This window comes from Bubalus kerabau, chromosome 4, assembly GCF_029407905.1.
Source record: "Bubalus kerabau isolate K-KA32 ecotype Philippines breed swamp buffalo chromosome 4, PCC_UOA_SB_1v2, whole genome shotgun sequence".
NCBI lineage: Eukaryota > Metazoa > Chordata > Mammalia > Artiodactyla > Bovidae > Bubalus > Bubalus kerabau.
In genome coordinates, this window is record NC_073627.1 from 33,473,179 (window position 1) to 33,499,328 (window position 26,150).

General features: G+C 48.4%; 1 protein-coding gene and 1 long non-coding RNA gene across 4 annotated transcripts in view; both read right to left on the reverse strand.

Moving 5' to 3' along the window:
* Window positions 1-26,150, reverse strand: part of LOC129649257 (uncharacterized) — a 196,570-nt gene extending 170,420 nt beyond the window's left edge. For all 3 annotated transcript variants that reach the window (XR_008713043.1, XR_008713044.1, XR_008713042.1), the window contains exons 1-3: window positions 24,403-26,150; window positions 20,058-20,173; window positions 17,156-17,260 (exon numbers count right to left, since the gene is read on the reverse strand). This is a non-coding gene — a long non-coding RNA (uncharacterized LOC129649257). The remainder of the gene's footprint in view (window positions 1-17,155; window positions 17,261-20,057; window positions 20,174-24,402) is intronic.
* On the reverse strand, window positions 10,973-13,699 carry LOC129649256 (transmembrane protein 183-like). The gene is given in 1 exon segment (XM_055576483.1): window positions 10,973-13,699. A coding segment is annotated over 1 exon segment (1,131 nt). The 5' UTR covers window positions 13,606-13,699; the 3' UTR covers window positions 10,973-12,474.

The window sequence follows — 26,150 nt, forward strand, 5'->3', positions numbered from 1 at the left end:
GCGCTTCCATCACAGGCTCTGGCAAAAGCCAGAAAAGTCCATCTTGCTTCCTGGGAGTCCACCAATGGGAGAACGTAAGCGAGGTTGTTTCAGGTAACAGGAAAGTCTCGGAACCAAAGGCCCTCCGCCCACCTTCTCCCCGATGACCTCCAGGGGCCAGAGCAGCTGGAACCCAGTGGGTGCGCCAATGGGAAGGAAGCACCCCGAATGAGCTCTGTTCTGCAGGAGCCCACTGAGCTCTTTACTGAGGAAGGTGGGGGTCATAACCAGGCTCCCTGACCCTGGCTCCAGGCCTCCTGGCAGAGGAGGAAGTGCCAGGGTACGTGAGTCCCTCAAGGGGCTCCAGAAGGCCAGGCTTCTGGGAGGGGACCATCTGGGATCAGACCGTCCGGAGCTCAGGTCCGCTGTCCCCCATGAGCCGGGCCCATCCCTGAGGACTGCTGGCCCCCATCTCCTCATCTGTGAGGCCGGGGGAAGTGATGCCACAGCTCTGCAGAGCATCGAGGACCAAGCTCTGAGACCCCCGCCAGCCCCCCGGGGACTCATGACATTTAAGTGCCGTCACCCTGGAGGTAGTTGGGGGTCAGGAGCTCCACCTGCACAGCTTCGATGCCTTCCGAGGGACAGGCTGTGAAGGGACCACCTGGGGGTGGGGGTGCCTCTTTGACACCCGTCATCAACTTTTCCATCAAGTAGACAACCGGGGGGCAGGACACACGGGTCGAGTGTGTCACCTAGTTCCAGGGGATACAGTCAAGTGCAGTCAGCTATGCCTGCCGGGGCCACCTTCTCCCTCTCAGTGAGGGGACAGCACACACAGGGTCGGCACCTCCACCCCCACGTCACACCCAGACAGGCTGCCTCACTGGGGCACTGGCGACGCCGGGCGACCCACGGCCACTGCTTTCCCCAGTGACCACGTGAGGCAAGAGATGCCCTGAATTCCCTGAAGAAGGAGGACAAGGCGTGATGGCGATGCTCATAAGTCCTCCGGCCCACCTCCTCAACAGGTCTGGGGCACTTCCTCTCCCCATCCATGAATCCACCTGGCCTGCAACTGCTGTGCCCAGGAAATGACATGAAGGTCATGCCACTGCAGCAGGGCCCCTGGTGCCCTGAGCCATCTGCTGGCGAGAACCCCCAGAGAAGCCCATACTCGGCCAGCCCAGAGCACCCAGCCTCCCTGCCAGTGTGCCAGGTGTGTGGAGAAGCCACCCTGGACCAGGGAAGTGTTGGGTCAATGCCCATGAGGTGCTGGATAGACACAGTCCGCTCGGAGCACAGAGCAGCGCAGCCATGCCCTGCCTGCCTGACCTCCTGACCCAAAAAACCAGGAGAATTAATACAACAGGTGTGTCAGGACACAAACGTGAGGGACAGGCTGTCAGGTGCCAAAGGTCACCAAACCAACCTCTCCTCACCATCCTCCTTATTCCATTTCACACTGACAGCAAAGCGATGTCATTTATGCTGTGCCTTGGTTGCAAACAGTTGGATACAACTGAGCAGGCAAGCTTACGTGCTTGTGATTTTAAGTCACTGGGGTTTATCACATCCCGACCATGACGACGTGGGGCTGGGAGATTAATACAAGGACCACGCTCTGCACTCAGAACCACCCCCCACTCCCCACAGCTGGGCATCTATTTAGACAACAGAGTGAGTGTCTGAGCCTCTGCTTGTCAGGATCAGTGTTCTCAGAGGCTCTCAGCCCCTCATGTCAAGGCTCCCATCCCAGCAGAGCACACAGCTCAGGGTGAAGCTAGAAATCTGCTACACACACCACTCCATCTGTGAGCAGGGGAGAAAAGGGACGCCCAAGGCTTCCTCTGGACCCAGGGGGGTTCCGTTACCCCCACCTCCAGGTCTCCTGCAGGAGAAAAGAGGCATCTCAGGCCCTTGTCCCCCAGAACAGGCCTGGGTTTCAGGACTTGAAAGGGCACTGCTGGCATGGTGCAGGCTGAGGGTTTTCAATAGCTTCTGGCACATCAGCTGCACACGTTGGAAGACTGTCAGCAGGGACCCTGGAGCCACTGAGGGCCGAGCACGGGGCGGCAGTGGGTCAGATAAGATCTGTCTGGCATGCATCCCACAGGCAGAGAGCCCTCTGGAGTCAGTTCCTGTCCATCTTGAGAGACATACAAGGTCCTTCACAGGAGAGTCAGGGGGACAGGTGTCCACGATCGTATCACGGACTCAACTTCACTGGGGGATGCAGGGCCTAAACACATATTAGATTAGAGCATGCGGGCACGTCTCCAGGACATGTGAAGGTTTTATGCTTCACTGCCACCCGGGCAAGCGTCTTCATAAGGAGGTCCTTGACACACAGAGACTGAGACCCACCACGTACAGGGCCGTGGAGACGTGGAACAGAAGGCGGGACCTAGCTTGTCCTCATGCCATACAATAATGTGGGGGCTTGTCATATTTGTAGCACTTTCAGTGACTTTTTGCCACCATCTGACGAAGGCTATTGCCGCCCTCTGCAGCTGAGAACACAGCAGTCTATAGAAACCATGACCAAAATAATCAGAGAAAGACTCAAAGATGGCCCTTCTGAAGTCACATCTGTGTTCTTTGCACTCCCCTGTCTCCCTGTGGTGAACGGGTTTTGTTTTTGCCCTGTTTGTTAAGGCAGAAGTCACAACCTCTTGTTTTAGAAGCAAGAGTCCCGGGAACCACCCCCTTCTCCTCATGGGGCAGGCTTGTGATGTCAAAGTCCCGCAGCCTCTGGCGGGGAGTCCCCTTATTAGAATCTGACTCCTGGATGCAGAGGACACAGGCCTGTGCCCATTCAGAAGCCCTTCCTTCTGCACAAGTCCCTCCGTATCCTCCTTTCTGTCTCAATCAGGCACTTAGGGTTTGGTGCTAGAGACCAAGGAATGTAGATGCAGAGCCCCCGTCACACGTGGAGTTCATTTCAGCCTATGCTGCTTTAATTTCCAATTCATTTCTAAGAGGGATGTTAGATAATCATAAGCAACAACTACTTGACATAGCAGGATGTTAGGTTATTTCCTGTTGCCTCAGAATTGACAGCCAGGACCCAGAGCTGGGATCGATGAGGACTGAAGTACATACATTCTAAGAAGCACTGAAAATAACCAGAAACCTCCTGCAAAGCTTACGAGGAAATAGCCAGTATTTCTGCTGTGTTAACCATGTCCTTCATTCTCTGTGTTCTGACACTTTGACAGCAGTGGGCTCTTGCTGACCCTGAAGGGACTTAGTTCCTAGAGATGGTGGAATCATTGGTCCCTGAGAAAACCATTCAAATGCAAACCAGCCAACCCAGAGGCCACACTGGCAACTGCTTATTCTATATCTCACAGTCTGGATTACTGTCCACCCGCCCTAATCACCCAGGGCTGGGTACCAGACAACTGGGACAGCCCCTGCACCCCACAATCTACTGGAATCATACAAACCAGCAACACGTAAGCTGGTTTGGCCTGCCCTGCCTGTTCCTTCCTGAAGAAACCCCAGGAAAGGCTCTTGCCCGCTGCACACCCATCCTTCCTCCTCTGCGTGACCTCCCCTGGCTGACCCTGGTGCCCCCCCATGTGGCCCTGTCTTCTGAGCCTCCTATTTCTAGGGAGCTGAGAGGATAATAAACACTTGACTTCTGGACGGGCATGTCTGTGTCTGCATGTCTCAGCACGTGGGATTAAAACAAATCTAGATACCTTTAAAACTCTGGCTGTGCTCCCCAGACACCCCGTACCACAATCCCTTCAGAGGAGAAGAGAGCAGAGCTGTAGCTATGGGCTGCCACCAGCCTTGTGCTGAACAAGTCACTTTTCCTGTCTCCTGTCCAGAGTCCAGTGAGGGGAGAGGGCCCTGATAAACTCTCATGGGAAGCAGACTGGCCCTCCTTCTCCAGTGGGAGATCTCTATCCTTAACAAACTTGTGTCTATGTGAATGGGAGAAGAGAGAACAGGGGCTCATACAAGAGGGGATTGGCTGCCGTGGGCCTGACCAGGACCCAAGAGTTTCTCATGGGCCCAGCGGACACTGGAATGCAGCTGGGCTTGAGCCATCTTTCCGGTACCCCACCAAGAGGGCTGCCTGCCAGCCGGGCGGGCCTTGCTAACAGGGCTGACGGAGAATGGACAGCAGGCTGGAGCCAGGATGCCCATGTCAGGGAATCGGGCAGTGGGGAGGCCCCACAGGGTGTTCCGAAGAATTCCAGGGGCACCCCGAGAACGTCAGCCTCGGGGCCTCTGCCAGCCACCCGGAGCTCGTAACTGCCACTCAGAGCTGACCTGAGAAGCGGCAGCAGCCGCCTGCAGAGAAAACTGGAAGTGTCTAGGTGAGGGGACGAGGGGTCAGCGGGGGGTGGGGTGGGGCGGAGCGGGGGCTTTAATGACTGGGGGCCACAACAACAACAAAAGAGCTTCAGTGAGCCATTTCTTGGTCTGGTTTACCCGAGTGCATGCGTGAAAATTCAGTAAACCCACTATGATTTGCCCACATTTCTATGGATATGCTATATTCCAATTAAAAAAAAAAAAGAATCAACCTTTGAAAGCACCCCCAGGACAACACACTTCCTCTCCAGGCCCTGGTTTTGCTGCTCCTCCCTTAACATCTCCACCCGGGATCTCCCCAACATAGGCACTGACCATGTCCTTAATCCTTAGAGGGGGTTCCTTCTCCAGCTCCAGGGAGGGACATTTCTTCACACGTGGGAAATGTTCAGCCCCTACTCGAGAGCCAAGCGGACGCACTGGAACCTTCTCTCTGTGCGGTTCTGTCCTCTCTTGTGATACGCACCCAGGGTGTCCCTCCCCTCCCCCCTCTGACTCCCCAGCCCCTGGCTCCCCACCCTGGGCTGCACCTCCACCTCCAGGCACTCCTCAGGGCAGCCACGGGGCTCACCTCCTGTGTCTCCTTCATGGCCCCTCACCTCCAACTTATAGGGACTTCCCCTGGTGGTCCAGTGGCTAAGACTCCATGCTCCCAGTGCAGGGGGCCCAGGCTCTACCCCTGGTCAGGGAATTAGATCTCACAAGCCACAACTAGAAAAGATCCCACATGCTGTAACTAAGATCCGGTGCAGCCCAATAAATAAAAACAATGATCTAGTATTATTTAGAAAAATTAGCAAAACCTTAATTTACCAGTTATCATCAAGTAGAAAGGGAAAGTAGCCCCCCCGCAACAGACTGGTGGTGGGAAGATAAATCTATACCCCTTGTAGGCAACACAGTTATGGGTATTAGGATTTTTACATATATTTTCGTCCATTGACCCTACTTCCAGGAATTTATCTTAAGGAAATAACTAGGATAACATGCAAACAGCACACTGACTGTCATTATGGGACCACAGGATTCCCAGTGGCAGCCCAGCATGGGAACAACCTAGGTCTCCAACAGTAGGGCAGTCATTAAATAAGCTACGGTTTATCTGTAGGATGGAATGATATTTACCCATTACCATCTCACGGTAGAAAAAAAAGAAAAAGTTTACAATAAAGTATGTAAAAATATGACTTTAAAGAGACTATTTTCAGTGATCCCATTTTATAAATTTCATGGGTATATGTGTGTGTCTATATGTACACACACATACTCTAGTATTGTTAAAAAGTATTCAAATCTGGATGGGGAATTCATGGGTGGCTATCTTTTTAAATTTTATTCTTTCTAAAAATTCTAAATTATTAACTTAAAAAAAAAAAAAGCTTTTCTGAGAGAATAGAGTTGAAACATAAGTAAAACAAAAAGCCAGTCGGAGTCTGTTGTTATGACGCAGGGAACCCAAAGCCGGTGCTCTGTGACAACCTGGAGGGGTGAGAGGGACACTGAAGAATAAGGGGACATGTGTATGCCTATGGCTGATCCATGCTGATTATGGCAGAAACCACAACACACACACACACACACACACACACACCTTAAGCCAAAGTTAAGTCAAAATAAATGACAAAAAAAAGAAAAGGCTATCTTTAATACTCTTCTCTGAGGTCTCTCTCATAGCTGCATTTTTAAATTAGAATGACAGATGTGACAGAATTCTGAATAGAGAGTAAGGATCTAGTTCACCTCAGTTTGGAAGATTTTACACATGCTTGGGTCTTTTATCTGCAAACTCATAAAGAGATAAAGGACTTGAAGATAGCAGCGTGAAAATGTGTCTCTGAAGATTTGAACTTACACTTAATGAGAAGCACAAAAATATATGCCTATAGATAAGAGCTTATCAGAGTCAGGGAAAAAAAGAACTTTTATGACCTTGACATTTTTTTCTTTCTGTTTACATATTGGTTGAATAAGTCAGCCACTGGATAAGGTCCTCTGGTATGGAAACATCCTCAGAGCTCGGCTGACTCTAAGCCTAAGAAAAACACTCACTTCTCTGACATTTTCTGTGGTCTCTACCTGCCCTGCCCCACCGTCTTGCTCATGTCTTTTGGAAGCCACAGAAGTCACATGATCTGATCTGGTACATGGAGCTGCTGGGCATAGGAGGAGGGTGGTATTTAGAGCCCATTTGATTGGTACAGCTTGTCTGACACACCAAAGATGTGTCGGGGGGAGCATTGGCTTAAGTCACCTGTGCTTCCCTTACCCCATTAGAGTCTGCACACATGTCACTAGAGGACTGGGACTAATTTTATGCAGCGTAGCCTCTGCCCACAACTTGCTCACCCAGGGCCCCAGCAATGAATCCCGTCAGTCAGCTCATCTCAGCCAGGGCTAGAAAAGGATGTGGGAACATCACTTAAGAAAGCTAAAGGATCACTGGGAATAGATTTTACAGAGCACACATTCACAAGAGTGTGTCTTTTTAACCTTTGTAGGTTTCCTCCAGGTGTGCATCTGTATTGACCGAATGCCTCCCCGGAGGCAATCAGTTTACCTGCCTCATGAACAGACATTTAAGATGACCCCACATTGGCCATCAGGAATCAAAGCCACTGGTGCTGAAAGGAAAAGCCAGATCTGGTTTGGGCTTCATGCCAGGAGCCCAGAACTTGGTCTAAGATCTGTTACACTACCACGTGACTTCACAGACAGCTGGAATGTGGTAAGAACAAACCAACAAGCTCCAGGTCCTAGAGGTCGGGAAGGGAACAGACAATCTTCCCTGTGCTGAACTCTTGTCATCCCAGGCCAGCTGTTTGTGCATTTCCCACAGGAAGCCTTCTTGTGAACAGTGACTTCGGATGGGTACCACACAGACCACTGACCCATAGGCAGCTCTGGATGTGTTCTGCACAAATAGAGGGAAGGGAACTTTCCGAGCTGGGCATCAGCCTACTGGACTCCATCATCCTCTGAGATGGAGCCAAACATACCCTCCAACACTTGGCTTCTGCCCCATCAGAGCCTGTTCCCCAGGAGTGCAGACAGATATAAGCAGAGAGGTCCTGGATCCGAAAACAGCCCTTTTCCACCAACGTCAAACACGACTCCCTGCTGACCTGCCAGGAATGTGGATCCTGCTTCAAGATACACAGCCTGAGCAGGCAGCCGAAAGAGGGAATCTCCACGCAGCCCGAGTTCTGGTGTCTCCCCTGTGGATGGACAGCGTGTATACAGACTGGCAAGGAGCCCGGCCTCAGCCTCAAGCTAGAAGTTCAGGATTACTTGAGAAGTAGATCGGAGAGATATAGCAGCACCTCCAAATATGCTTTTGTTTTCCAAGGGGGATTTGCAAAGTGCAGATCCAAAGGGGGAGTCTCAGGTCACCCTCCTGATGACAGTCTGACCAGGACAGGTCCCGCGGTGACCACACACCCACCATGAAGAGTGCAGACACGCCTGGCTATGCACCCCACCCCCCCGACCCCCGCCTGCCCAGAATTAGCACAGCTAAACTTCTGACTATCTGAATGGCCTCTAGGTCTGCCTGGTCCAAAGTCAGTCGGGGAGAGGGGAGGGGAAAGGAAAGAAATGTGAACTCAGAGCCCTGGTGTCATCGCTGATTGTCTCTATGCTTCCGAAATTTGTCTTGCCAGCTTCACCTCCATTTTCACAGCCTTAAAACGAGGAGATGGTGAACCAGCTTTGAGCTGAGGTCCCACGCAGACTGTACTCTTAGGGTTCACAAGGGGCTCACAGCGGCATAGTTAAAATAGGACCCATTGTGGTGACCTGACAAACAAGGGATGAAGTCACAGTGGCCACATTGCCCTAGTGGGCATCCTGTTTTTCCTTAAGGCAATATCCTGTTTTTCCCTGCTGGTGCCAGTTTCTCAAGACTACGTGACCACCTGACCATGAGACCCCCGTCGACTACTTGACCACAAGACCCCAGCTATGGGGTAAAGATAAACTAAGGCCCCCACCCTTTGGGGCACAATTTCCCATCAATAGGCTATAAGAAGGGTTGGTTGTAAAGGGAGGGCACTGGTTTTTCTCCAAAGCCAGTGACTTTCTTTCTTCCTATAATAAATCTTTCTCTGCCTGACTGCCCAGCTTGCTCTCTTTTTCTCTGCGCTCGCCTTACACGTACAGTCTGTGATTTCTCCTGCCCCAAATATCCCCAAATCCCCACTCCCAGCAGGGTGGTCGGGCAGAAGGGCGCTGGTTCTCAAGCTGGCAAGAGGCCCCTCGTGGATGGCATGACCAGGCCCCATGTGGTGGTTAGGGGGAAACACAGGGAGGGGTAGGAAGCATCTTCTGCTCTCTCTCCAGAGCGCTGTGCTCCTTTCTCCTCCCCCAGCTAGAATCCCTGCCCAGAAGAGGGCTAAGAGAAGCGAGGACAAACAGTCTTGGGCGCTCGTGGCTCACCGTCATCTCAGCTCTCCCCTGACGGCCCAGCAAGGCGCTCTCCCTGCGCTCTGCTGGAGTCTCTGGCTCGCTATTTCAAGAAACAAATTTTACGAATTCTCATTCCTGGGCTTTCCCGTGTTAGGAGTCACAAATCCAAAGTGCCCTACCATTTCCTTTGTAAATTAAGCAACATAAATAGCATGCCGACTCAGGGAAAGAAAATGCACGTCTGTATTAGTCAGAAGGAAAGGTATCAAGTGTACAAAAGGAGAGGATGCTAGACAAAACAGTGTCCAGTGAAGTTTAAGATCACAATGCAATGGCTCGTTTTACTTTAATCACAAAAATAATCTGACATTAGAAAATGTAGGAGATCTCAATAGACTCAGAACCAAGGACATCTTGATTGAAAGTCTTTAAAATTTATCTCCAAGAAGACTAAGCCCAGAAAGTGTTATAAGTGGATATTTTAGAACTTTCACAGAAAAAAAAGAATTGTCTAATCCACACCAGAGAATGGAGAAAGAAGTGAGAACTCACTTAGTGATTTAATTACAAAGAAGAGAAGTGAAAAGGGAAAAAACAGCAACTGTGCAGCTGAGTCACCGGCAAACACACCTCAAACAAGAGATGAAATTTCACACCACCAGCTATGCTGTGTGCCCTTCACATGATGTGCCCTTCACATGATGTGCCCACGAGAAGGGCACAGGAAAACCCGTAAGCCCACTCAAATCATGAGAAGACCAGGCAAACCCTGATTGGGAGAAACTGTATAGGATACTCAGCCTGCACTGTCCAGGAACTGACAAGGTCGTTGAGCACTAGGAACGACAGACCAAAGTGATCACAGACCACAGGAACCTACCAGCTGAATGCAACATGGTACCCTCCATGGGCTCCTAGGTAGCAAGAACTTGAATAGAAAACAGAGTTGAAATCAAAAGGAAGTCTGGAGTTTAGTGAATAGTAATGCTTCTGAGGTTTGACCGATTTGCCATAGTAATGCCAAACACTGCATGAGGGGCACACAGGAACTCTGTTATACAAATCTGAAATTCCCAGATTAAAAGCTACAGGGGAAAATGTTTTATGACTATATGGGTAGACAGGAGAGATTTAGAGCAAAGACGTTTTCTGCAGGCTGTTACTTAGCTGGTCGTGAGATCGGAGGTGTGTCTCTGCTCCGAGAAACTCTGACCTGTGACTTAAAAGGTGGAAATGGGGGAGTGATGCTCTAGACACCTCGAGAGGGCAGGAGGGCGACAGCAGTACGAGGGTTCCCCTGTCAAAAGATGAAAACTCAGGGGAATCGGACCCAAATCAGGCTCCAATTTAGGAACCAAACACCCGACCATCTCTGTAGAGGGTTTTCTTTTTTCTTCCTCCACAGATTTACATCAAGACACAGCCCAAACAGCTTGCTCTATGAAAGAACAGGATTTCTGGCACTCCCCTACCAAAACTGACATCTTACTTGGCCCCAGACCAAGGACTGCGACGCTCTAACCCCTTTGTTATTCCCCAAACGCTCCTCATACTATTCCCTAGGTATCATCAGCCTGGGGCTTCCTCACACACACCTGATGGCAGAAGCCCTTTCACTTAACCCACTTCCTCCTCTCCGCCAGTCATCTGATCCCTTTAATTATAACCAATGCTTTTTTTTTTTTTTTCCCCCACCACATCTTCAGGCATCAGGAATTACCCAGCTGCTCAATTCCTGCCTGAAACTCACATTTTGACTCAGCACAGATATTGAGCCATCAGGAAAAAATGTCAGAAGGCTTGGAAATGAGCAAAAAGGTTTCATGAATGTCTTTTCCATTAAACACTAAGTACAGCCTTCCAGGAGCTTCCCAGATGGCTCAGTGGTAAAGAATCCACCTGCCAATGCAGGAGACATGGCTTTCATCCCTGGGCCAGGAAGATCTCCTGGAGAAGGAAATGGCAACCCACTCCAGTATTCTTGCCTGGAGAATCCCATGGACAGAGAAGCCTGGTGGGCTACAGTCCATGGGGTCACAAAGAGTCAGACACAACTGAATGTGCACATAGCCTTCCGGGTGACTGGATTCTACAAAGATCTCTGAGCTATGTTACCACTCTGTAAGCTGAGGAGAGTAATGTGGAGGATTCTTGAACTTAGAAATACACATTAATTTTGCCTGCTAAAGACACACTTGATTGGGATTTCTTTGGTGGTCCAGTGGTTAAGACTTACCAGTTCAGGAGGTACTAGTTTGATCCCTGGTGGGGGAACTAAGATCCCACATTCCTCTTGGCCAGAAAACCAAGCATAAAGCTGAAGCAAAATTGTAATAAATTTAATAAAGACTTTAAAAATGGTCCTCAAAAAAAAAAAAAAACTTACAAAAATTTTTAAAAAGTGATGCACTTGATTAATTGCCCTGTGGATAATGACCAGTTTTGTATCTATTAGAAAATGTTAGTATTTCTGATTGCTTACTTACACATAATGTTCTTTGACTTCTCCTCTGAACTGATTTTTTTCCTCTTACTGGATACTTCACTAATTCACAAGTTACATAAAAATGGACAACTACTTATTTTATGTTTGGGTTAGTTGTGAATTTTTCCCTTTTAAGAAAAAAAAATTTTTTTTTAAACACAGCTTATTATCCTCAGACCAATAATCAGAAGCAGTACATAACCTGAGTATTTGAAGCAACGCAACCTTACTATAAATAGGTTGTACAGTTGTACAGTTTGGGGAAATTATATACACTAAAGTGCCAGTTTCAGCAAAGATTTTCACGTCAAAAAGCAGGCAAAACCATCAAATATCGAGGGGCCACATTAAATTTTGTAACAAGCGCCTTAAAACAGGAGTGGACCAAAATCCAGAGAGACCTTGCAGAGCTCTTGCCCTATGCAAGGCCTTTGAAGGCATTAGAAGGCCCTGAGGTCCTGGTCAGGAGACCTCAGTGCTATCTGAGATAGACTTTCCAGCCACAGAGAGAGGAGGCCCTTGGGTAATTGTAATCTAAACAGAGAGAACCAGCATTCATCTGCTTCACTGTCCCTTGGGAAGAAAAAGGAGAAGATTCCACGCTACTGATTAATTTACAGATTCTGAAGGGTTGGAATCTTTTCAGCCTGACTTTGGGTCAGAAGCCCTAACACCACCTTGCTTTGTTCTCTGACCATATATACATATATAAAACACTCTGGATCATCTTTCCATCCAGTTTTTTTTTTTTTTTTTTTTTAAGATTCTGAAAACCCTGTCACCTGCTTTATTTCTAAATAAGGGTAAAGGGAAACAAGGAAATATTCACTTGAATTTGAGGGGCAGCTAAACTGAAAGCAAGAGTAGCAACAATTTTATGCCTCTAAGGTTACTCTGATCCATAAAGGAATGCTAAAATTTCCTTGTTTGGAGACTTAAGAGTTTAATTTTCCCCTAAAGCAAGACCATCCACTTTGGCTGGGGTAAAAGAATAAAGAACAAACTCAGTAGCACCAAATGGGGTTTAACACAGAAAATAGGGCCAGGTTTCTCCTTTCAAATGCAAAATTTTACATTAAAATATGTTTAAAAATCATAGTTGTTTTTCCTCCTGATTCAATCCTTCTCTTTCTTCTACCAGGAACCCCAGAAACCTAAAGAGCATGTGATTATTGACTAGATAAACAATCCAGCTGCCCCTTCCAAACTGGAATCTGATTACAAATGGACTGGCCAAGCTCAAGGCTGCCCTCAGTGACAGGAAGCAATATCTATGCTCTCAGGGAAAACGGATACTGAGGATGCCACCAGTCAAAAAGTCGAACGCTGTGTACTGGGTCCAGGATGACTTGCACACCCTGTTCACTGCGCAGTTTCTGACCACCATGGACAGGATAATCCTGGAACACCAGTCTCACTCAATGATGCCCCATGTCCGTGCTCACACTGATAGTAAACAGGGTAAATATCATTCCCATGACAATTGGAATAAAGATGAAATTGAGGGTGGTGACCTGCAGTAGGCAGCAGTCCTGGTCTGGGTTGGTATGAACGTCTTCGTACTGAATGGGAGGCTGCAATCCTCCCATACACTTGCTCTTTAATCTTGGGGACTGTTTTTTGAACTTGAAGTTGAATTCCCACATTGGTTCCTGTCTGTTCCCAACAATCTTTCTGCACCAGAAAAGTAAGCATTTGGAATTCTTTAATGTGCTAGGAGTGCTTTCTGGAATGGCTGGATTCTTGGAGATTCGAGCAGCAAATGGCTCATACATATGGTACAGAGATCAGATCACACATGCCCGAAGACCGTGCAGCTTCTCCATTGACTCTGGTCGCAGGCGCAAAGGCAGAGAGGCATCCAGTGTGTAGTGTCTTCGGTACAACCTTGTCCAAAAGGCAGCAGTGCAAGTGACAGTCCAGGCATTCTTACAAATCAGGGAAAAATTCACAATGTCCTCAGGACGGATATAGGAGGCCAGCAATAGCCAAATATCCATGGGATACTCTTCTCCTCCAGTCCCGTTCAGGTCTTCTCTGTGCCTCTTGCTTTTCTTTTTTCTGGCGATAGTTCTCTCATGGATGCTTTCCTCCTGGGCATCAGTCTCACCACTGCTGTCGATGATGTCACAAGGCTCACCAGCCCCAGAAAGAGCTTCCACTGCAGGAACCTGGGAGGCTTCCAAGCCACAGAGAGATTTTACTTCCTGCTGAACAGCATTGGCGACAGCTTTCTTGACCCTTCCAGACCTCACGACTGCCGGATCCGAGTTGGCATAATCCGCCACGGTCACTCTTCCTGAGCAGGCGTCTTGGGCCCGGAACTTGAGTCGCTTCCCTCTCTTGGGCATGGCGACCGTGTCGGGGCGAGGCCGGGTTAGAGGGCCAGGTCCCCGGGCCATGTTTCAGGCCAGAGAGCGGGATCTGTGAGCCTAGGGCCAACTCCGGCTGGCTCCGCTGCCATCCCGCTCCAGAGACCGCAGCTCCCGCGAGGACTTCCATCCAGTTTTTTTTAAGGGGTAACGAAAAACTAGTCACCATGCCTGGAAGGTGTAGGTTTAAGACGAAGCCACTTGCTGTATTAACAGAACCCTTCAGGATCCTTTGCCAGGAAGGTCCCCCGCAGTGAACAGTACCTATCCCTCCCCTCCAAACCCACAAGCCATTTCTCTCTCTTCTCTCTCATAAAACAATCCCCCACTGACTCTAAATGTTTCAGAGATTATTTGAATGTCAAATTCGATATTCAACAGTACTTGGAGATGTAATTTACATTCACTTGCAAAAAGCTTAAGCACCAGTTAGACCTTTTTATTGTTTGAGAAAATGCTCGTAAATGTTATGCAACATCCATTTGGGATCTGTGCCTTTCCCCCAGTTGTTTGTTTGTTTCAGGAAGGTTACACGGTTTTTCTTAGAGGGTCCACACAGCCCGGCTCTCTGTTCACTCCACATGGCCCCCAGGTCACTTCGCAAACTCACAGTTGAAGCCCAGTGCTGCCCCAGAAAGAGCAGGATGGTGGAGGCAGGGGGATATTTTTCTATGCAGTGTTCTCTTTAATCCCCGGGGAAGCATCCAGACTATGAAGTGGCTGTCACATGCCCTGGGGACTCTGTCCTAGTTCTTGGCAGTTTCGTGTAAAAACAGAGAAGCAGCACATTGTAGACCTGAAGATCACAGGTTTTGTGGCATGGATTTAACAGCCCTGTGATACACCCAAACCTGTGATTCCAAACCTCTTTGAGCCTCAGCTTCCTCATCTGTTAAATGGGGCTAGTATCAACCTCATCCAGAGAAGGCAATGGCACCCCACTCCAGTACTCTTGCCTGGAAAAACCCATGGATGGAGGAGCCTGGTAGGCTACAGTCCATGGGGTCGCTAAGAGTCGGACACGACTGAGCGACTTCACTTGCACTTTTCACTTTCATGCATTGGAGAAGGAAATGGCAACCCACTCCAGTGTTCTTGCCTGGAGAACCCCAGGGACGGGGGAGCCTGGTGGGCTGCTGTCTCTGGGGTCGCACAGAGTCAGACACGACTGAAGCGACTTAGCAGCAGCAGTAGCAGCAGCATCAACCTCATCAGACTTTCTCAGAATCGATTTAATTTGGCTCAGATGGTAAAGAATCTGCCTGCAATGCAGGAGACCTGGGTTCGATCCCTGGGTCTGGAAGATCCCCTCAAAAAGGGAATGGTTACCCACTCCAGTATTTTTGCCTGGAGGATTCCACAGAGGAGCCTGGAGGGCTATGGTCCATGGGATCACAAACAGTCAGACAAGACTGAAGGACTAACACAAGTAAAGCTCTAAATCTGTGCAGGACACCCACTTAACTCTTTAAGACTTAAAAACTCTTACACAAACTGCCATACTGCCTAACTTATCCATTTGAGATGATTCGCTTTTACTAGAGACAGGCCAATGTATCAAGGCAACATCAAACTCTTACAACGTAGAGAGGCAACATCCAACATCAAAAGGAGCATGGAGCTCGTCTCTAAGACACAGAAACCACTTCCTGGTTGAGTGAGAAAAATCAGTTGTGTAGCTAAGACGTTACCCCAGCGAGGCTTACGCTTTTCAGTTATCTGCAGCAGAAACTTGATAAGAACTTATTACAAGCCAGCAAACTGGAGCCCCAGATTGACTCAGATACTTCAAGTGGCCCATTACGCCTCTGAAGACTTTTGACGATTCTTTTTTCCATGACTGCAAATCTTTTGACTGCTTGATACTTTAGTCAATGCTATGCCCACATCTGGCAAATAACTCTTCCCCCATCATCGTGTTGCTGTTTCAGGGACTCAGGGGTCTTCCTGGTACCGGGCAGGCCAGTTCTGAACCCCATGCCACACACAAAGCTGTCACTCCATCAGCCGCTCCGCTGTCTCCCGACTCCTCCCCGTGTCTGCTCCCTGGCCAGTTTCTTCACGCACACCTGTCTCCAGGAGGCTTTCCGTGAGGTCTTCAGTCTCCAGCCTGTCCCTTTCCTCTCTCGCCATCATTTTGTCCTCCACCTTTAACTCAAGCCAACACACACAGCTCTCCTAGCAAGGGCAACAACCAAAAACAACAATCCCAAAAACTTGTATTTCCTTTTCTCTTCTCACAACACTTGTGACAGCAAATGCATGGGGATTTTCCCAAACCAAATCCCCCCACCCGAGTCTCCAGACACCAGCTGTTGATAGTTAATTCAACTCTGACCCTAACTCCCCAGGGTCAGCACAGACCCCACAGGTTAAGGGCTTGGTCCCTGGAGACTGCTCCCATTTCAGAGGTTAGATGCGAGGCCCAGGGTGGCAACTGTACCTAGGTGGGGACTTCTCCTTTTTCTAGAAAGGTATCCTGAGAACCAGGTGATGGTGAGAGGTCCATGCAGTGGCATCAGGAGTCTACCTTACAAGGTCAGAACTCTTTATAATCAAATAAGATGCCCCCATCACACATGAGCTCTTCTTTTCCTGTGTGCACAAAGCATGTTGCTAGTTTGTTTCGTCATGCATGGTTTTTCCCTTTGTTTGGCTATGACTTCATTGAATAAAGAGACTGCATGTCTTAATTTGGCTGTATCAATGAAAAAAAATCCATTTAGCTACAAGTGGTAATTTGGTTACAGTGGCTTTGAAAAATACATGTTAATTTTTCTCATTTGGTAAGAAGTTTGGGGGTAGGTAATCTGGTGGAATTACTTAAATATACCCTTAAAGAACTGGGTTCTTTAAAAAAGAAAAAATCACCTTTAGCACAACAGCTTTTGTCTTCATTCTATGACCTCAGAGTCATAAAATGGCTGCTCTACCTCCAAGCATCATAAATGTGTTCCAGGCCAAAAGGTCTTCTGGTTTTTGTTGTTGTTTGGTTTTAAATCAGGAAAGCAAGATTTTCCAGGAGTGTCAGCAAGAAGGTACCCATTTGTATCTCTTTGGCCAGAACTCTGCATCAGGGCCATTCCTAGACCACCGGCCAGCCAAAGAGAATGAGGTGGTCACGACTAGTTATGAGGCCCAGGACGAGTCTCCTATATCATGACTCAGAGCCAGGTTCTGCCAAGCAATAACTCTGAATCTTACCTCTACAGACAAGAGCCTGCCCTTTCCAAGATCCAAGTATCTGTACAGCGGCTATGTATCTGCTGTAACAGCTAACATTGTTAAGTACTTACTAAATGTCAGACATCGTCCTTAAGCAGGTCCATGAATTCTCGTTTAATCCTCACAATGACCCCATGCCATTAATCCTATTTCACAGGAGAAACGGCGCCCACTAACCTTGCACAGGTATACTACTAATGCACAGTCACAGGGCTGAGAACAGGATCCAGGCGACCGGCCTCAGAGCCCACGTCCCCAGCTTCTGCATCCCACCACTGCCTGTACAGGGGGCAGTGAAGTTGGTTGAATGAACAGTTGAAACAATGAATGCCTTTTTCCCAGAAGAAGCGCTAACCTGCTCAGGGCTTCCCGTGCTGTTTGAAATCACTGTTCTCATCCATCTTCTTACTGGGGTCAGAGTGTTAGTACACGGACAGGATTTATGTCAGTTCATTGTGCTCTGAGGGAGAACAAAAAAAACAAAACACATGAGTTTCTTTCTGGGCTTCCTACATCACAGAGACTAAGTAGAAGTCTGGAGAAGCCTGAGCTTTATCAGCAGACTGAAGTAAAACAACTGTACGTCCATGGGAGTCCAGGGCCAAGAAACGAACAGAATGCAAAGCGCGTCCAGACATGGGCTGCATCCTTGAAGAGTCTAGTAGCGTGTCCCAGGTCTGGTGGGAGAGGATGTGAGGGTCGGGGCGGGGGGGGCGGGTGGGGAGGGCAGGGGCCTCACAGATCAGAGAACTGAGGGGAAGACGCTGTCCCAGCACAGGGCGAGCTGGAAGGCTGTGGCCGTGAGATGCCAGACTTCCAGGGGACAGCCAGGCGGCCCTGCCAAACATCTCAGTATTTTGTCTACCGGCTGTGAACATCAGGACTGTGGACAAGTGACTGAAATGCTCTGGTCTCACATGGAGGTTTGGCACTGCTCCAGAGGTAGCCATGGTTCTAAGAACTCCCAGAAAAGACGCAGACTCTGCCTCTAAGTGCAGACCCAGGACAGGGCTGCACAGCCGTAATTCAGTCTGATAAACATTTTCAATGTGAATTTCTTCTTTGGTGGGGTTGCCAGATTTAGCAAAATGTAAGCGTAGGACATGCCATTCCACTAGAATTTCGGATAAGCAGTAAATGCTTAGCATCAAAAAAGGTGAAAATTGTTAGTCTCTCGGTCTGACTCTTTGTGACCCCATGTACTGTAGACCACCAGGCTCCTCTGTCTATGGGATTCTCCAGGCAAGAATACTGGAGTGAGTGGCCATTCCCCTCTCCAGGAGATCTTTCTGACCCAGGGATCAAACCCAGGTCTCCTGCATTGCAGGTGGATTCTTTACTGTCTGAGCCACCAGGGAAGCCCAAAAGTCTATCTTAAACACATACTTGGGATACACTTACACCAAACATTCATTCAACAATGATGTGAAATGCAAGTTAAACTTTCTGTACTTTACCTGGAAGCCCTAATCTTTGGGACACAGAAACCCTGTCATGTTTCTCTCACTGTGCTCTATCCTGGCTTTAAAAATGGGACAGACACTTGTCTCCTTGTGTTCTCAGTCAAATAGAAGCAAGAAAACACCCTGAATGGCCAGCAGGAAACAAGGACCTCTGTCCCAGTCCTGCCTGCTGCCAACTATCTGAGCTGGGACCAGCGGTGGGTGGAGGCCCACATCCTGAGAGCACATGACTCTTCAACATGTTCTGGGCTACCAGGCATGGCCACCCTGAATCTTCAGAAGCAGCTCCGGCACAGTTTGCACCTTTGATGGGTGTAGAGCCTGGAAGGTCACTGAGGTCCCAGCATCCACTCTTTTTCTGGACACAGAAATCCAGATGCATACAGCTAAGACAGAGTTGCTTCCACTACTGCGGAAATGATGTTCTACGTGAAGAGAGGAGGAAGGCGGTTAGGAGTGGAGGCTACATTCCCTCTGAGTGCCCTCGAGCCTCACAGGCGGCCTGCTCTGGGCAGGGGGGGGGAGGAGCCAGGTCCAGGGCCAGACCACACAGCAGGCACTCTGCCTGCCAACGCTGGGAGGACGGGGCAGGGTCTCCACCACTGCCTCCCATCCTCTTCCACCAGCTCAAGCCTGTGCTTCTGCAGGCTTCCCTTCTCTTCCTGGTGGCTTGAAGCTGCTAGAACAAAGTGTTAGGAACATTCTCTCACTGCCTCCTCGGCTGCCAGGAACACCTAGTATTCTGAGTACAACGCAGATTTAGATTCTCACAACTGTTGCGATGCAGTTGCGAGGTTGGCCAGGTCCTCTCTCCACATCCAAGATGTGGAAAGGAGAAGTTTAGAATGTAGCAAAGCCACAACACCCACCCCAGCTGTTCAGATTCTAGTGCTGGGCTCCACACCGCCACCCCTCCCCTTGCATCTCTGCTAACCCCTGCTGGATGAGGTGTGTCTGGAGGACAGGACACACACAGAGACTGGCATCTACCAGGCAAGTGACCACACAGGGCAAGAAGCCAGCCAACCCGAATAGTAGGTAAGACGGAGGGTACCATGAGTGAGCGAGGGGGCAGGAGGCCCAGCGGGCGCCTGACCAGGGTTCCTGGGGAACCCCCACGGGCTGAGGTTGGGTGGCTTTCACATTCTGACCAAGTGAGAAGTAGCCACGCTGGGTCCTGATACTAGTGAGGCAAGAAGGACACAGAAGAGTCTGAGCAAGATCCTACTGCCCAGGAGCTGAAGTGCCCACACCCACCAGGGGACCTTCCTGTTCATGGGCATATGTTTATAAAATGCCAGGAGATCTCACAAATGAAACAGGATTAGAGAAAGACCCGTCCCAGAACAAACATCACTGAACTGGGAACGAAAGTCACAGGGGCAAGGCACCCCCTCCAGGTAACGCCCATCATGAATCAGAGGATGGGTTATTACATGGAAAAGAGTGAATGGAATGCATGAACCAGGATGAAGATTCAAAAACGCCACAGTGCGTGAGAAGGGGCAGGGCATCCACATGGGCTTCTAGGATCTGAATCTGAAGTGTGATCAGGGCTGTTCCCGTAACGCTGGTGAGCACGTGAAGCCAATGGCATTCCCGTCACTCGAGTCGTACAAGAACCCAGGAAGAACAGAGCCGGGGGACACAGGGTAAGCATGGGAGGGACACAGGGTAAGCATGGGAGAGCCACAGGTGCCCATGGAGGCAACACTGAGTGCAACGCCCAGACCCTGGCCTCAGCGCACTGAGCGCCAGCACCCAGAAGGTGGAAGGGCATTAGAGTCCACCTACCTCCTGGTGCCATTCCTCTCTGTCTCCTGGTGTTCTATGACCAAGTCGGGGGAGACCTCCCTCCAAATGGCCTTTGGTCTCCACGCAGCACTCAGATTCTCAGGGCAGCTGTCCATCTGATGGTTTGACAGAAGAACAGTCACCAACAGTGAGATGCAGGTGGAAGGAGCAGCTGGTTAATAAGAATAAGCCTATGGAGTAGAAGGGCCTGCAGAGGCTGCTCGGGCCGAAAGCAGGGCCCCTGCAGCCCGGCTGCTGCCACTGCCCTGGTCAGGATGGCGAGTCAGTGGCCCCCTTGAAACAGCACCAGCTTCAACTGGTTTTGTCTCCTTCAACAGCTTGTTGCTGTAATTACGACTTGGGTTATTAGACGTTACAGAGACAGCACCACTCCGGTACGAGACAGAAACCCGCATCTCCAGGACACCACAGAGCCGAGAGCCCTCCATCCCTAGAACTGAAGCAAGTACAGGCATTGCCACCGCTGCCTTTTGTGAAGTGAAGAATCCTTCGAGATGGAAATTCAGCTTCCAGCAGCTCGAGTAGTGTCTGTGGACCGATTCCAGGCCAGCCCATTAGCTTCTGAACCAGGTTCGCTCTCCTAACATGCAACAAACCTAATGCTGAGACACCCAGGTTTGCAGCAAAGAGGGTTTTATTCACAAAGCAGCCCAGCACATGGTCAGAACAGACTTGAAATTGACTTTCTAGAACACCAGGGACAGTTCAGTTCAGTTACTCATTCATGTCCGACTCTTTGAGACCCCATGGACTGCAGCATCCCAGGCTCCCTGTTCATCACCAACCCCCAGAGTTTACTCAAACTCATTTCCAATGAGTCAGTGATACCATCCAACCATCTAATCCTCTGTCATCCCCTTTTCCTCCCGCCTTCAATGTTCCCCAGCATCAGGGTCTTTTCAAATGACTCAGTTCTTTGTATGGGGTGGCCAAAGTATTGGAGTTTCAGCTTCAGCATCAGTCCTTCCAATGAATTGGGATGAAATGGAATTTCAATGAAATCAGAATTGACTTCCTTTAGGATAGACTGGTTGGATCTCCTTGCAGTCCAAGAGACTCTCAAGAGTCTTCTCTAACACCACAGTTCAAAAGCATCAATTCTTCAGCGCTCAGCTTTCTTTATAGTCCAACTCTCACATCCATACATGACTACTGGAAAAACCGTAGCCTTGACTAGATGGACCTTTGTTGGCAAAGTAATGTCTCTGCTTTTCAATATGCTGTCTAGGTTGGTCATAGCTTTTCTTCCAAAGAGCAAGCATCTTTTAATTTCATGGCAGCAGTCACCATCTGCAGTGATTTTGGAGCCCCCAAAATAAAGTCTGACACTGTTTCCATTGTTTCCCCATATATTTGCCATGAAGTGATAGGACCGGATGCCATGATCTTAGTTTTCTGAATTGTGAGTTTTAAGCCAGCTTTTTCACTCTCTTCTTTCACTTTCATCAAGAGGTTCTTTAGTTCTTCTTTGCTTTCTGCCATAAGGGTGGTGTCATCTGCATATCTGAGGTTATTGATATTTCTCCTGGCAATCTTGATTCCAGCTTGTGCTTCATCCAGCCCATCGTCTCTCATGATGTACTCTGCATACAAGTTAAATAAGCAGGATGACAATATACAGCCTTGATGTACTCTTTTCCCAATTTGGAACCAGTCTGTTGTTCCATGTCCAGTTCTAACTGTTGCTTCTTGACCTGCATACATATTTCTCAGGAGGCAGATCAGGTGGTCTGGTATTTCCATCTCTTTAAGAATTTTCCACCTTTTGTTGTGATCCATACAGTCAAAGGCATTGGCATAGTCAATAAAGCACAAGTAGACATTTTTTTCTGGAAATCTCTTGCTTTTCGATGATCCAACAGATGTTGGCAATTTGATCTCTAGTTCCTCTGCCTTTTCTAAATCCAGGTTGAACATCTGGAAGTTCATGGTTTACATACTGTTGAAGCCTGACTTGGAGAATTTTGAGCATTACTTTGCGAGTGTGTAAGATGAGTGAAATTGTGCAGTAGTTTGAGCATTCTTTGGCATTGCCTTTCTTTGGGATTGGAATGAAAACTGACCTTTTCCAGTCCTATGCTGAATTTTCCAAACTTGCTGGCATATTGAAAGCAGCACTGTCACAGCATCAACTTTCAGGATTTGAAATAGCTCAACTGCAAGTCCATCTGCTAGCTTTGTTCGTAGTGATGCTTTCTAAGGCCTACTTGACTTCACATTCCAGGATGTCTGGCTCTAGGTGAGTGATCACACCATTGTGATTATCTGGGTTATGAAGATCTTTTTCATACAGTTCTTCTGTGTATTCTTGGCACTGCTTCTTAATATTTTTTGCTTCTGTTAGGTCCATTCCATTTTGTCCTTCATTGAGCCCATCTTTGCATGAAATATTCCCTGGTATCTCTAATTTTCTTGAAGAGATCTCTAGTCTTTCCCATTCTATTGTTTTCCTCTATTTCTTTGCACTGATCACTGAGGAAGGCTTTCTTATCTCTCTGTGCTATTCTTTGAAACTCTGTATTCGAATGGGTATATCTTTCCTTTTCTCCTTTGCCTTTCTCTTCTCTTCTTTCCCCAGCTTTTTGTAAGGCCTTCTCAGACAACCATATTGCCTTTTTGCTTTTCTTTTTCTTGGGGATGGTCTTGATCACTGCCTCCTGTACAATGTCATGAACCTCCATCCATAGTTCTTAGGCACTCTATCAGATCTAATCCCTTGAATCTATTCATCACTTCCACTGTATAGTTGTAAGGGATTTGATTCAGGTCATACCTGAATGGTCTAGTGGTTTCCCCTACTTTCTTCAATTTAAGTCTGAATTTGGCAATAAGGAGTTCATGATATGAGCCACAGTCAGCTCCCGGTCTTATTTTTGCTGACTGTATAGAGCTTCTCCATCTTTGGCTGCAAAGAATATAATCAATCTGATTTCGGTGTTGACCATCTGATGATGTCCATGTGTAGAGTCATCTCTTGTGTTGTTGAAAGAGGGTGTTTGCTATGATCAATGTGTTCTCTTGGCAAAACTCTATTAGCCTTTTCCCTGCTTCATTCTGTACTCCAAGACCAAATTTGCCTGTTACTCCAGGTATTTCTTGACTTCCTACTTTTGCATTCCAGTCCTCTATAATGAAAAGGACATTTTTGGGGGGTTTAGTTTTAGAAGGTCTTGTAGGTCTTCATAGAACCATTCAACTTCAGCTTCTTCAGCATTACTGGTCAGGGCATAGCCTTAGATTACTGTGATATTGAAGGGTTTCCCTTGGAAACAGAGATCATTCTGTCATTTTTGAGATTGCATCCAAGTACTGCATTTTGGACTCTTTTGTTGACTATGATGACTACTCCATTTCTTCTAAGGGATTCTTGCCCACAGTAGTAGATATAATGGTCATCTGAGTTAAATTCACCCATTCCAGTCCATTTTAATTCACTGATTCCTAAAATGTCGACGTTCACTCTTGCCATCTCCTGTTTGACCACTTGCAATTTGCCTTGATCATGAACCTAACATTCCAGGTTCCTATGTGATATTGCTCTTAACAGCATCAGACTTTACTTCCATCATCAGTCACATCCACAACTGGGTGTTGTTTTTGCTTTGGCTCCATCTCTTCATTCTTTCTGGAGTTATTTCTCCACTGATCTCCAGTAACATATTGGGCACATACCAACCTGGGGAGTTCATTGTTCAGTGTCCTATCTTTTTGCCTTTTCATACTGTTCTTGGGGTTCTCAAGGTAAGAATACTGAAGTGGTTTGCCATTCCCTTCTCCAGTAGACCATGTTTTATCAGAACTCTTCACCATGACCAGTCCGGCTTGGGTGGCCCTACCCAGCATGGCTCAAAGTTTCATTGAGTTAGACAAGGCTGTGGTCCATGTGATGAGATTGGTTAGTTTTCTGTGATTGTGGTTTTCAGTCTGTCTGCCCTCTGATGGAGGATAAAAGGCTTACAGAAGCTTCCTGATGGGGAAACTGGGTCTTGTTCTAATTGGTGAGGCCATGCTCAGTAAATCTTTAGGCCAGGGACAGCGGTATTTAAGGGGGCATGCCCTGGGAGGTATGGGGAAAGCTGATTGTCTGTAGGGGTGAGACTCTTCCTGCACAGGCACCAGACACTTGTGTGTGGCCAGTGGAAAGGCCAGTGGTCCTATCCAGTCCTAACTGGTTCAGCCCAAATTAGACCCAGCTGATCCCAGTCTTCCTGATTAGGCTGCTTAGGGACCCTTGGGCCCACTTCCCAGGTGGCTCTGCAATAAAGAATCTGTCTACAATGCAGGAGATGCGGGTTCCATCCCCAACCCACTTCAGTGTTCTTACCTGGAGGATCCCATGGGCAGAGGAGCCTGGAGGATTACAGTCCATGCGGTCACAAAAGAGTTGGCCATGACTGAGTGTACACACACATACACCCCTTGGAGAACATGCAAGTCTTGAAGCAACCTTGATTAGTGATGCCAGGTGAAATGATTCTAACTCAGGACTTCACTTCCAAGTTTGAAATTTCCCCCAGTCCCTTAGATTTCATCCCAAACCCTGGATCTGGAGATGGATTCGAGCCCTGCTTCCTGACTCCTTGCCTATAGTTGACCTACAATAAAGCTCTTTCCTCAGGAGCTGGTGCCCTAGTCAGGACTCGGGCAGTGGGCTCTCTGCTGGTAACAGCCTCAGTACTGCATCCCAGCTCACCTCCCACTCCTCTGTTTGATCCTCTCTCGCTCCCATCCTTCACTCTCAGCTTAACTGCTCACACTGACACCTGGCTCGGCTCTGCTCTCCAGGAACACAGGCTGAGATGGGGAGGCAGAAGATGGCCTGGCTGTCTTTGGGCTCAGCACCCTCCCGCTCCCTTCACCACACTGCCCTGTACCCATGTCCTCCCCGCCTCAGGCACTCAGGACAGAGCAACCTCCAGTGCCCAGCCCTTCCCCCTCACAGGCCCGGCTCCTTGTCTCCGGTTCCTTCCATCTTGCCTCTCTTGCTCCTTTTCTTAAGCATTTTTTTTTTCCATTTTGTTTTCTTACATCAAGCCATCATGGTTTCTCTCTTTGTATGAGTTTCCTCTGGCTGCTGTAACAAATTGTTGCACACTAAGTGGCTTAAGACGGCCAAGAAGTATTATCTTACATACATTTGGAGGTCAGCAGTCCAGAATGGGTTTTCCTGGGCCAAGAGAAGCGTCAGGGGATCACCCTGCCTCCAGCAGCTCTAAGGGAGAATCTGTTTGTCTGTCCTTTCCAGGTCCAGGGACTCCTGAATCCTCAGTTTATGCCCCTTCCAGCAGTTACACCCCTCCAACCTCTGTTTCCATCCTCATGTCTCCTTTTCTTACCCTCTTGGCACTCTTTTTCATCTTTTAAGGACCGGTGGGATTATACTAGGTCCATCTGAGTGACCCAGGACAAACTTCTCATCTGAGACTCCTCTGCAGAATCTCTTTGTGTGCATATGTGTGAACTAACTTCAGTCATGTCTGACTGTTTGGGACCCCATGGACTGTAGCCTCTGTGCATAAGATTCTCCAGGCAAGAATACTGGAATGGGTTGCCATGCCTGCCTCCAGGAGATCTTCCCAATCTAGGGATCAAACCCGCGACTCTTACGTCTCCTGCATTGGCAGGCAGGTTCTTTACCACCAGCGCCACCTGGGAAGCCCTACAGAATCTCTTTGAAATAGTCACACACCCCTGGAATTAGGACTTGGACATCTTGAGGGTCATTAACTCTTTCCCACACCCTTTAAACTCAGAGCACTGTTGTAGTAAAAGAAAGAAACTCTAATGCTCCCCAATCTTCATCTTTGCTCATCTCAGCATCATAAACCCCACTTGCCCAGCTTGGAGGACACCCGCTTTTAAGAGGGATTCACAGCCTCAATGCTTTTAAAATGCACAGCGAATGTGTTAAGAGAAGTCATCTCAGACCTTCCTGTTACTGTGCAAGAAATTTTTTTATGAACTTAGGACACTGTATTTACATTTTAGCCTATTAACCTCCAGGCAATTCAAATTCACACTTTTAGGGAGTGGATTCTTGGGATTATTCCATCCCAGAAAAATAACAAGGTA